General features: G+C 39.5%; 1 protein-coding gene across 1 annotated transcript in view; it reads right to left on the bottom strand.

Annotated features, from left to right (window-relative positions):
* Nucleotides 1-6555, bottom strand: part of ube2h (ubiquitin-conjugating enzyme E2H (UBC8 homolog, yeast)) — a 31636-nt gene extending 25081 nt beyond the window's left edge. The window contains exon 1 of the mRNA XM_066687195.1: nucleotides 6300-6555. Coding sequence (XP_066543292.1) covers nucleotides 6300-6352 — 53 coding nt within the window. The 5' untranslated portion in view covers nucleotides 6353-6555. The remainder of the gene's footprint in view (nucleotides 1-6299) is intronic.
* Nucleotides 6556-13909: the final 7354 nt, after the last annotated feature.

The raw sequence follows: 13909 nt of genomic DNA, 5'->3' as shown, positions 1-13909 counted from the left end.
CTTAGGCACAACTGAGTAATATGGTCCTTATAGAAAGCCACTGACATGTAAATGACCTCAAAAGCATATTTAACCTTATTCAAGATTTCCTGTTCACTAACAAGGATCGAGCATTTCACTATACTGCCATTTCTTACCTCCCAGGAAACCAGGAATAAATGCAGGAATGATTCTTGTGTTTTGTTATTTGTATTTGGTTTTTTGTGATAGATTACAATGGTAATGCTCCAATGACCAAAACTGAATAAATCTTTATGTTTTGGTTAGGAATACATCAATTAAAACTCCTTGCTATTTTCTTCTTCTTTGCTTCATTAGCAATGGCCCTATATAGTCTATCAATATACACAAAGTATGTCTCAGACCCCCAGGGAAACCAACAGAGACAAGAACTAAAGAAAATATGAAATATGCCTGATTTCAAAAAGAGTCTAAAAGCACAGTTCAAATGAAAAGCTGAACTCTCTAATTTGGACTTATTTTATATAATGCATGGCACTGTGATGGACAAACAAGTCCTTCAGAAAGGACTAATATTCCTGCCAAACATACACTTACTTAATAGCCTCTCTCTTCAGATATTAATGAAAGCACTATATGTATTAAATATTCACGTGCATGATACCTGTTCTCCTATGTATCAGTGGTTTCCAATCCTGCTACTGGAGGACCCCCTACCCTGCTCTTTATTGTTCCAACTGAGCTCTCAATTACTTAATTGAACCTTTAATTGAACTAATAATTTCCTAAATCAGAGCCTCTTAATTATTTTAAACAACAGGGGGTTTAATTTAAGTATAAAATTGTATAAAGAACTTAATAAAGAACCAAGTCTTTTATTACACAATTTAAAAAGTCAAATCTAACCAGAGTGTTACTTCAGTGAAGGTTCAATCAAGTAACCGAGAGCTCAGTTGGAATATAAACCCGTAGGGTAGGGTGTCCTCCGGGACCAGGGTTGGGAACCCCTGCTATATATCTTTTCTAAATAAAAACTCTCTGGTATTTATGAAAGGGTACATTTGTACTGCACAGAAAACCACATGATTTAAATAACATTAAGATACACACATGCAGACACTTTAAAAGAAATTGGAGAATTCTAACTCTGATCTGAACAAAGCTTGAATAATTTGAGATCGCATTAATTTATTGATTAAAAAACAAAATCCCTCAGAGTTCCTTCGTAATAAGGAGCCAAGCAGGAACCACAGAGCTGGCTTTAGAGATGCAGAATTCATTAACAAAGCAATTGACCACAAAAGGGGGAAACTTAGATGGCATGTTGTCATGCAATATACAAAAGTGTACAGGACAGATAATCTGCTTAAAAGTTTAATGACTTGGCTGTCCCTCTGGAGGATTCTTAAATCAAAATGTACTTCAAAGTGGCAGGACATCTATTGGCTGAGGCAGTTAAATTGCAGCTTTTCAACATCTTCCAGCTCCTTGTGCACAATGGTAATTAAAACACATTCTGCTTTCTTGCATTAAGATGTATTCTGCAGGGGTTAGTACGAGTCTGCCATTTCCACATGACCACCAGGAACCAGAAATAATGCAGAAGAATAGACTGTCCTGAACTACAATGAACTGAAGACAGAATGAATGACAAGTGCAGCTATAGTTTCACAGAGCAGTAACTTCACATAAAAAGGTCTATTTACTACAGACGTGCTGTGTAAATTACCATTGCATCTGATTCGCTGATTTCAAATTATGAATTCAGAATATGCCTAACAAAAGGCGGGCCTTCACTGAAGTGTTGTGCGTCATGTCATTAAATTACTTATAATGCAGGAGTGAAAACATATCTGTGGTTTGTTTGTTTTAAGTCCGGCATCAGTAAAGTTTGGGAACAAAAACTGAAAAGGAGACATGAACTAGGCCCTAGTGGTTCAGGTACACATTGTACAATAATGCAAATGTCACGTGACTTTAATAACAGTGTGAGCACTTTGAATCTTAAGCTTGCAGGCAAATCCTGTCCAAAGTGTTTATTTAACATTAAAACAGGCAGAACACAAATCCTATTTTTTGTGACCCTTGACACAGCAATCATAACAGAATGCTGAACAGAAATCAACTTCATACAAATAAGCAAAAAATATGCGTATAACTATATATATATAATATGTATAGGTTTATGTTATCCTTTAAGTTATTACTACTTAGCTTGTCTGCCATTTGAACAAGCTTCCAGAGGAAAATACGGATGAACGATTGTCTCAAAGAAGTGACACACAGAACTGAGTGAGTGTGTATGATCCCCTGAAGCTCCTGGAGCAAGATCTGAGCCACAATGTCAGTATAAATTTTGTAAAGCTATTTAGGTTTAAAAACTAAAATCCAGAGACCTTGCTGACTAACCAAAGGAAAGATATGTACTTTTGACAGAACTAAACATGCTGTATCAGGTGAAGGAAAAAAAAAAAAAAAAAGTTACTACTTCTTGCAAATAGATTGTAAACCTTGTACTTTATATTTCTGAACAGAACAATCTTTCTTTCACAATCGTAATGTCCGAGAGAAAGAGACTAATTACATTGCGTCACTTTCTGATTCCAGCATAAATAACTTGGTGTGTGACACAAAAGTAGGGATCTGGAACAGAGCAGTGGGGAAGTGAATCATTATTATACAACACAGCCTATCGCCACTGCACACATTTCCCCCTCCCCCGCCCGCTCCCGCCTCTCTGCTCGGTGCACAAGCCCTCATATGTGCTGTCACTCAGCAGGCACTCGGCAAACCTGCTCCCAACAATCACAGACAGCAGCAGCTTTAGGGGTTACAGCTGACTGGTATCTCTCGCACACTGCGGGTTTCAATGGAGAGAGGGATTTACTGGTGTTCAGCACTCTGCTAAAGCTGGCAAGCTTTCAGAATACTACTTGGAAAAAATATATAGGCTACATGAACCAGCGTAGCAGCCGACAAAGAACATACTCATATTGACACCGGGGTGAAAACAAAAGGAATCATTTCCAATGTTGTAGTGAAGGGTTTTCTACGAGGTAACCTTGTCACGCTCTGTGTTTCTGGTTTTGTTTTTATTTTCTTTAATTAAATTGTTTTCAAGACCCATAGTACTGGACAAGGCCTAATATCATTTCAAACCCTGCTACTACATCTCAGAGCAGATTAGATCAGAACCTTACTGGTCAGCAACAAAGCAGCCCGAGACTTAAATCTTGCTTGTTTTTTTTCACATCCTAAGAACTGCAACTTATTTTCTTACTTCCATTGCATTGGCAAAACAAAGGAAAATTAAACATTTCCATACTTCAAAACAGGCTGAATAATATTATTAATCACTCAAAAGTTAAATGGGGTTTTACAATAAATCTCAGATTAAAATGCTTCTTTTAAATAGTAATTGAAGTATAATATCATACAGTGACTGATCCCAATTAAAATGACAACAGCAATTAGTGGACATCTTATCACTACTATGGAAGTAACTGGTCTTTCAGTGGAAAAGTTTATTTCAGACTATTAATTTGATTAATAATAACCCTACTTATATAGGACTGGAGGTTTGGAAAGAAAAAGCATTTAACCTGCTCTTATTTATTATTAACATAAAGGAAATCACATGAAACGCTGTCAAAAATGTAAAGTTATGATTGTCGTATAAGAATAAACAGCAAATGCGTAATAGCGTTTCCAGTGAAAAACATTACACTGCATTGATCAGGATTATGTGATAAAGTGACATTTGCAACAACTTGTTGGCTTGTGTACTTTTTCCAGTTGAAAAGTCAGATAAGACTGGGGGGGGGGGGTAGTTTAATTGAAGGTTTACTGATAGCCTGGATGTTTAAACTGTTGAAAGTAATGGTTCGAGCTACACAAAGTCCTTAATTGTTTTCGCACCGTTGCAGTTATCACTTAAAAATGCACACATCAGCTAACGCGGGCGCACACATTACAGAAGAAAGTGTCCAAAAGAGAGGAGGCCATGGTGTCCATTAATAACTAAGTGATCCAAGCATCCTATCCAGTCTGTTTTTTAATGTTCCCAAATTTGCTTTAAAAACAGACACCAACATAGGGGGGATTATTATACTAATAATCCAAGTCTCTCCATTAGGTGGGCGAACCCTCCGTCCCTAGCCCTCAATCTGCTGTGTATATAAACATGCTTTGTTGTCACTCGATCAGCTGTTCGTTTAGTCCCACCCTCTCCCCGTTTCCGGGTAGTAACAGAGCAGCCAATCAGAAAGCCGGACCTGTCTCGGCGAGCAGACAGCAACAAAACAACTCCACTGTGATCTCGCCGCCCGAACGCTGCCGGAGAACACTCCACAAGCGCGGATACATTGTAGCTGCACCCAGCCTGCCAACGCCGCGAAACACTGCAGCCCGTACATACTGCCTAGTACCCCCCAGCCTCTGCCCTCCTTCCTTACACTGTGAGGAATCGGGAATCTAACCAACTCGGTAGCTGGTTATTACAAACACAGCGTCCATCACACAGCACAGGGGCACGGAAATAAAACTCCTGCTGGCCAAGACCACTTTAAACTCGAGAATAAAAAAAGATCAATCGGTTAAGGGGTGCAAATTAGGCCAAAAGACACACCGAGTCACAAAAAAAAGGAAGTACACGGATAAAACTGATTAAGATCAGTAGAAAATTGAACAATCTCTAAACCTGCTGGAGATGATAAAAAATCACCAGATGATCTAGGTATAAAAGTAGGCCACGGTTAGCAGATCGAAGCATGTAAATAGTAGGAGTAAAACAAGATTAATTGTGTGTGTGTGTGTGTATATACAGTTAATGACAGTACATTTAAAGTTAAATAAGTATCACCTTGTTGTTAACCCCCACTATAGAGCACGATACAAAATGTGTCCTAACTTATTTACAACAACAAGTAAACGAGAGAGAGAGAGAGAGAGAGAACTTAATGGGAAATGTATGCGGAGCTAGGCCTTAAAAACCAAACCAAACACAACACCTGACTTGTCCTAGTATAATTCACATCCAACAAAGAGAGACCAAAAAAAAAAAATCAACCTAGAAAAAGTAGTCGGGACTTTGGCAGACCACCCCAGGAAGGGGGGGAGGGGAGATGAATTCAGTACATTGACCAAAACACCCCCACCCAGTACAACAACTTTTATGAAATAACTGAAGTCAGGCTCTACCGACGTCTGCCATACTTCAGTCAACCATTTATAAGGGGAAACACGACAGACTGTTGTATTCTCCAATAAAGATAGGCAGCCACGTATTTTTCAAACTTTATAAAGGAGGCCTTGGGAGTAAAAGTTGACATGGCCCAAGAGAAACGCCTAACGTGAGATCTCACTCCCTATGATTCACAAGTAGAAAATAAAGCATCGTGAGATCCAGCTTTAGGAAACAAAGAGTCTCCAGAGTTTGCGTTACAACAATTTAAAGATCTCCTTATTCGACTTACCTTTGTCTCAACGCGATTTCCTGCTGGTGCAACAACAAACAGGAAAAATAAGCAATTGGTGACCATTTCATGACACGTTTAAGCAACAGCTTTCCTAACAAACCAAAAAACATGCAATATAAAGTGTGGTTTATGAAAATACGACACAAACGCACAGCAATCATGGATCTCCTCACTACCAACCCAAATGAAACGTTTTCTCTCTGCCAGTGTCAATAAACACTTAGGGCCAACAGTCAACAGTTGACAAATATTTCTAAATAACTCGGCCTATGTCTGCTTTTCTGAACCGCACAACTAATGACCTTGCACCTCAACAGCACCTTAAAAATTGACAGATTGATAATTACGTGCATTTATTTCTGTTACATAAGAATCCCATTTTGTTGTTGTGCCTGTAACTGTAAAATGCTAACGTTACATGCACAGGGTTACATTAACTCTAATGAAGCTCTCCACAACATCAGGGGGTTGTTTTGATTGTTACACTTCTTAAGAGAACAATACCCTTTTCTCCACCAAAATGCACAACGACAATAATATATATTTTTAAATGATGCAAACGTTAGCAATATCCGATGGATGCCATGCATGGTGATCTTATGGCACGGTTTGCCCGCATCGTTGAGGGAGACGGTCATCGATGCATTTTTCACTTTTGTTGTCAAAAAATAAAATAAAAATCTCCATATAATTGACCAGCCCGGCGATCATCAGATGAGCCTACAATAGACATGTTTAAAAATGCAACACACGGAAGAGTAGCCTTGAGCTGGCAAACACGGCTGTCATCGCGGTTGCTGACATTAAACGGAGGACAATCTTTTTCTTCTCTTTCTGTTGTTTATGTTCGCAAAAGGATACAGTTTCACCACGTCGGTATCCATTCGCCTTTTACCCGGACTTGGAGACGACATTTTTATATTCCTGTGCAGAATAACAATGCAAGAATCTTCTTTGTTGGACGCTCGAGTTCTTGACAACAATCGCAGCTGTTATTTTGTAATAATTATTATTATTAGAGACTATATCAGATCTTTCAAGCCCCCCCTCCACACTCTCTCTCTCTCTCCCTCTCTCTCCCTCTCCGCAGTTATTTCTCTATCTCGGCACCTCTCTCTCTCTCTCTCTCTCTCTGTGTCCTGAAGCTTCTATCCCTCCGCCGATGACGTCATCCCGCGGTGACAACAGATGACACGTCACAAAAAATCGCCATGTGGGAAGTGTAGTCTAGCAAGCATGTATCGCTGCTTTGTCTTCCTCTTAGAGATCTAGCCTTTCTGCTTAGAATTAAAATAGCATCTCCATCAGTCTTGAAAGGTGAACATTAAAGTACATCCTGCAAAGGTAGGTATGGGATCACTCTTCTTTTTAGATATCTTTAGCTCCTTAGTCTCAAATACAATAAGAAGGGGAATTCTTGAAGTCTTTTGGTATAGTCTCAAAAACCCTAATTAGGAATATGACTACCTAAAATGACACAGATACCCAGATAAGTGCTAGTCTTGCTCCAGGACAACACACCTTTTGTCATCCTGGAACAATCGTGTATGTGGACCAGATATGAAAAGTACTGGAGTTCCATGGGAGTCATAAGGTATAAGGTACATAGACGTCAACACTTGGGCTCCTCCAGCTTGTATAAACATCTGTCAAAAACATACACAATTGCATTTTTAATTTCAAAATTGGTTTGGATTGTTTCTTCCGGAGAGCAGAAACTCTTAAAAACGGTAGAGGATCAATGGATTATTTAGTTTCACACAAGCCATGACAAGTGTGACAGTTGGAGTGATAGCAGGTTGATTGATTTAGATTTAGTGCAGGCATTGACACCTCCATGAATATTGCAATATTGTAATTTTAGCACAGCCACCCACGCATACAGTACAGTGGTGGTCAGGGTCATGACATCACCATGCAAACTAGAGGACCTACTGTCAGGAACAGCCTCCTCCTCTTTGCTTTTTAAACAGTGAAAAATTAGCTAGTTAATAGTGAATTTTGCCTTATTTCATTGTGTTTGTCTTATTTATTATATTGAGGATTTATGTATTCCCATTTGAATTGAATTGAGCCAGTGTGATGGTTCAGTTTCTCTTAATATAAGGTAGTAAAGTAAAGATCTGAAAGGAGAACTCCGTGTGTCAGTGCACTCACTGTGTGTGTTTAGGGATTTCCATCATGAAGCATGTGGCTTTTTCGTCACCTCTTTTTCATTTGTTTTTTGTGGCAGCTGCTTTTCGAAATGTTGTCGTCAGCAAATATTCTGTACTTCAGTGTATTCTGGATAACAAAGTGTTAACAACAGGTTTTCAGGTAGTGTTAATTCAGTTAAAAAATAAAAAGCCTGTTCCCCCCTGTAGAGCTGCTACATGAAAACCTTTGCACAAGGGAAAGAAATGTAAATGCAGCAAAGTTAAACAATGATGTATTGACTTAAACTATATTTAATTCTCATCAACTCATTGGATGTAGCTTTACACTTCAGCACTACAACAATCTAAAACACACAACCAGGGCAAACAACACAATTCCCAAAGATAGAAATGAAAAGCCTCAGAGATCTGGACTGGCCTCCATGAACTCCACGGGCCTGAATCCCAGTGAAATATTGTGGGTGTGTTTGAAGGAATCCAAGGCTAAATGGAAACCCTCAAATTTGAGTGTTGCTTGTGTCAGCGAATGGGGAAACATCATCTCCTAGGATGAATGCAGCCAGCTTATGCAAAACTATAGAAAACAAGTGTGTACAATAATTTCCCCTTTCCAGTCCAAGCTGTAACCTCAATTTGAGTGACCAACAGCTGCTGGGCCACTTGAGTTGCTAGCCAGACGAGCTGAGCTGATTTAAAAACAGCAGTGCACCTCAATGCAACTCACTTTGCATATACTGTGTATCCAAACCTGTAGTTTGTTTTACTTGTAAGTAGTAGAAAGTGGCTTATATTAATACATTCAATGCAATATGGTACAGGTTTGTGGTTTGCACTTTGCTGATGGAAAATAATGTTTTCAACGCTATATGCAGTTATTTTTCAAAATTATATTTCAGTAAATATCCAAACAGCCATTACATAGTCCAAGGAAGAGGTTTTGTTGACCTTGGCCTTATCTTCACCGTGAGCAGCACAGTCCACTTGCATATATAAATCATGTAATGAAGTGGTTATTAATCATTAATACCACAATTATTTGACCTTCTTATATTTCGGGCTCCCTGTTCTAATTCTGGTTTTATTAAGTGTGTTTAATTGCTGCCTTCAGCGCTGTAAGCAGCTGAGGCATTACTGATGAAAATAAAGACAAATGCTAAGCTTTCCATAACAAACCTATCCGAGACATCCTCTGAATTAATGAGCCTGAGAAAAACAGGGATCCCCGATGGGTCATGTGAAGAGGCCGTGCCGAGAATCTCTCTGAGCTGTACAATTGCACATTCATTATTTAATCCAAACTAACAAATAAACAAACCAACTGACATCATTTTAAATGCTCTGGGGGGATTATTTAAATCTACCTCACTGCCAAAAGAAATCTCTTGTGAACAATATCAATAATTTACTTTCAAAGAATCCTACCCATTGCAGAAGGGGTTATCTGATTTTAAATGCAACATGGTAATTCAATCACACTAATAGATAGATAAATACGAAGAGACCAAAGACTATAATAAAGTTATACAATTGCAGCAGTACATTCACTGCACGACATCTTGAATTTGCACAGGAAGACATTTTGATTACATCGCTATGATGTGTTTATAATGCCTAACCAACAGAAAACATTGGAAAGACAACGAAATTAGTTTGGCCTACACTTTTAATTCCTTATTCTAGAAAAGAGGGAGTCTACATTCCAATATTTACTGAATTCGTTTTTCTGCTGAGCCAACGAACAGTATGATTGACACACTGTGTGATTCAGCAATAAAGTTGATACGAATAAGAGGCAATGTCACCACCAAGGAGGGATGATCTTCAAACTTCAATTAGCATGATATTCTATTATTAAACACATGACCTATATCTACTGTATCCGTTATGCAATAATAGCTCAAACTGTGTAAGTTGTCTCTGTGTCCTAATGCGAACTCGTCTTTCCCTGGGCTGATGTCACTCAGTTCTTGTCCTGTGGTCATCACGCTGATTGTCCGGGGAACAAAAGCACATCTCACTGGTGCTGTGCTCTCCATCGTAAAAGCTCTACACTGCCAGCAGGGCATTGACTTTTCCTTTTGCATATTACCTTAACTGATTAAGGCAGGCTTCTATCATTACAAAATAATTCAGGAGTATCTTTTGTTTGTTTGCAGCAAATGAATTCAGAAACATGTCAATGAAATGCCGCACAGGGTAGTGAAGTTTAGGGTGTGATAAATAAAACAAGGGCGTGAAAAACAGGATAGAAATCAAATACCCAGCCGTGTTGCCCTGGAGTGTTGTAGCCTGTTTTTCTCACTAAATACGAGAACGTGTTCAGTTAGACCACCTTGTACTGAAGATACCTAACTAGCTAGAGCTGTGTGTGACAGTATCACCTGCTGGCATTACAGTCTACTGGGCTCTGAGGGAAATCTGTTGTGTAAATGGGTACTAGTCTCCTATTAGCAAGCTCACTTAGCTGTTTTCTACCAAATGTCCCAAATGTAAACCATCTCTATCGTGTCAGATTCCATCCTCCAAAATCCCTGGAGCCAGTACATTTCCAAACTTTGCTGTGTCTGGATAACATTTTCACTTCCAAGGTAAACCTTCCATCTGTTCGATTAGAAAAACAGTTTCTAGTCTTGATGTCATCCCAAATGCCAAAACGTACGGGAGTCCTGTGCTACGAATGGCGATCGTCCCCAAGACAGCTGTCTGCAGACGCACCTTGATCTACTCAGCAGCGGGTCTGACGTTCTGAGTTCTTTACCTCTATCAGGATTTTACATGTCCACATTCCTGCCTGCAGTATAAAGGTGTGGGAATTCAGCACGTGCTCTCCGTACCCCCCCCATGGCAAGGTCAAAACAAGTACTAAAGCGCACAGCAGCTTGGAAGAAACGTGCAACGAAAACAGGCAGACCGCAGCGATAGCGATCAGCTGAGGAGAGGGGGCGTCAGGCACCTGATCAGAGATAAAGAGAGCTGGCCTTCGGCAGCGGGAGGACAAAGCTCCTTCCCTCAGGGCGGGCTGAACTCCTGCCACAGGAGCCATTAGCTCGGTGCTCAGCCAGGGTTCTCCACGGTGAATATCTCATTAGGTAATTGAGTCCAGGTATTTATATAAAACAAACTCTCTCTCTAATCCTCTAAGAGCTCAGAGCAGTGACTCAGAGTTACTGGGTGGCTTTAATGAGATCTAAATGCTGTCATTCTTCGAAAAACCCTAACTGTGACTTTCGATTAATAAATCAAAACCCCCATACCTGCTCCAGAGCACAGGTAATCGCTCTGTGGCCTTGACTTTCTCAGTTATATTGTTCCAGCTTTACAGAGATACAAAGACAACATTCAGATTAGAGTGGCCACTGATGAAAATAGGATACACAACAGTTTAATATATAATTTTAGTTGATACATACACATGCATTATTAATGCAGTTCAAAAGTGTGACACTGGAAAATCTTCCATATTTTCATGCTGCGCCGTTCCATCACTAACTGTTATATTGTACGTCACAATTCATTCAGCTATGTCCTCTGTTTATGATAAGTGTTTGACTGTGTGCTTAGCCCCCCAAGTTAGACGTTAATTGTATGAGTTAATCTCAGCTCTGTCCAAGTCGATGCCCACTCCCTGTTTTTGGATTCACACCAACACTGTGGCCCCTTGACAATGACTCTGCAGAATCAAGGCATTACATTTTTTTTTTACTTTACATGCCTGTTTTATCTTATTTTCACCTTCATTTTTTCACATTGTCGGAAAATGCAGTGAAAATGTGAAGCAAGCTTTGAAAATCACCCCATTATTCTCTGTCGAGGACGTATTCTCCATTGACAGATCATAAATCCTGATAATTGCACAGTGGTCTAATGTGGCTCAGATCCAATTATTAATTCTTATCCAAATGACATGACGCCAGTACTTTCAGAAGCCACAGAGAATTGTTGTGCATATAGCTTCATAACATCCTAAAATACACAGGTGTCTAACATGTTTTAAATACAAGGAGTTTATAAAAGATACACATATGGAGCCTGGAAAGTTATGGCCCTATTTACAGCTTGAGAACTGGAGTTCACATTGTCTTGCTCTGGAACCAGCAAGATCCTGAAGCCTCACTAGCTTTTAAACACCAACCCCAGCTTCACAACACAAGCATCTTCCACTGACCAGACAAACCATGAGTCACACCAGTGCAATGCAGGTGCAATCTGCTTCCCAACGGTTTTTACACAAACACCACAGCACAAGAGTCTCCTGAAAGGAAACACTCATCTGGTACCCTAATGAATAGTTTATGGCCTGACCTTGGGTAACCTGTAATAATAAGCTTTCACAGCAATCCAGGTTTCTGGAGACAGACGCACTGAGAAGAGCCGAGTGTCTATTCCTGTGCGTTCGATTGTTTCTTGTGAAACTGATTTAGTGGGGACGACACGCTGAGTTAAGTAAATCTGTGGCTCGTAATACTTAATATACCCAGTTAAACTGGTTAAAAGTTATTCAGCCGCAATTTCATTCTTACTTTCACACCCTTTGCCTTCCAACATCATTGACCGGAGGGCAAGAAATAGAACCAAACTGAGAAATGTACAGAAAAATATATTCAAATATTATAATAAATATTATAAAGATGGATTTTTTGAAGCGCTGGACAGGGACAAGGACTTTTACACAGTACGTCTGCGTCCAGTTTTGATTTGGACAGCAAAGACTTAAGTAAAGGAATCGCATACCAATTGATTTGTAGCATTATTTATTTGATTATAGTAAACCATACTGAAGCTTTTAAATACCTTCACATTGGATTTCAAGGAGCACAGGAAACACTATTCTATAACTCAGGAGTGGCCAAAAGTTAAGATGACCTGCGTGCCTGCCTATACCTATATAGCTAACTAATATTTTTCAGTGTGGGTATCCGTTAAGTGCTAAAATAAACTGAATTAAAATTCCCTATATTTGGTATCTGTTAATCAATAAAAGCAGCCATTACAATTCTAGATGTTCACAATTCTAGTATTTGTAAGTTGAACACTTTCAGCAGCCACGGACATCTGATCTAGAACCACAGGTTTCACTTAAAGAGGTTTAACAGTTGCACAATGAAAGCTATACAAATGATCAGATGTGAAGTAGGATATATATTAAATCTAGATAATGTATTCCTTCCTGGGAAATTCTCTCCATGCCCCACTGGACTGCAAATGATGCATGGGGTGAAGTGGTTTCACACAGCGAGAACCCTTACAAAAACAGTCCAATGGCAGCTGTTGAATATGTATGGTAAAGCAATGGTAACAAGTGATATTCTTAATGCTAAGTGTGTGCTAAAGTGCCTGAGGGATTGCAACAGTTTCCCACAAAAGTCTCTCCAAATGCTTGCATTTCCTCATTTCCATAGGAACTGGTATAATACCATGCTTTGCCTGTTTTTTTTAACTGCAGACAGCTGTTTAAATCCCCAAAGGGTGAAAGGTCACGATTCCTCCTTACTTTCTGTTACAGGCACAGTTGTCGGTTACCCATGTCCAGCCGCTTCCCCGTGCAGCCCCTACACCGGTGCCTGCCGGCTTCACGCTGCCCCAGTTCCCCAGCAATTACCAGAGGTGTTACTCTGCTCCCTCCAGGCTGGGGTTTCTTCATATGCAGGATCAAATATCCCATCCCCCCTTTTTAAACCTCTTCCAGTTTTGCAAACACAACACACCAGTGGCTTCAAGCAGATTGACAGGTTTAAATTTTGCCTTTTAGAATGTCTTTGCAGCTCTGACTCTAGAATGAACACTATTTTTTTAACGTCGTGTAACCAGCTTTTCCAAGCCCCATTGTTTACCCTCTGAGGAACTAGGTGAAAGGGCATTCCTGGGCTCGGTTACTGCTGCCACTGTAGGCTTACCAGATAAACTGGGAGTTAAAGCAGGATGATTTTCAAAATCTCTGATGTCCAACGCAAAATGTTTAAAGATAAATTAATATTTGTATATATGTGTAATTCATTCAGAGCAAGCTGTGGTTTAAAGCTTCACTTTGGGTGGAAAAATAAATGAATTAGGAAAGCAATAATATAATGGAATTGCAGAGCTATTATAAGTGTATGAAGGTCTCAGGTGTTATACACATAAATGACAATAGTGCATTTACAGGAAAGGTCTTTCTGCTTTTAATACAAATGTCGCTAGCAGCTTCATTACAAGTTAAATGTAAACATTTAAAGGCCCGATTCAAAGTGGCTTGAGGACACTTTCAGAAGGATTGTGGTATGATGCTGAAATATATTTTTAGCAATGGATGCAAGATAATGGGAACAAACATAGCAA

Source organism: Amia ocellicauda, chromosome 15, assembly GCF_036373705.1.
Source record: "Amia ocellicauda isolate fAmiCal2 chromosome 15, fAmiCal2.hap1, whole genome shotgun sequence".
In the NCBI taxonomy this organism is placed as follows: Eukaryota; Metazoa; Chordata; class Actinopteri; order Amiiformes; family Amiidae; genus Amia; species Amia ocellicauda.
The sequence above is the reverse complement of the archived record's forward strand: the minus strand, read 5'-3'. Positions and strand labels throughout refer to the sequence as shown.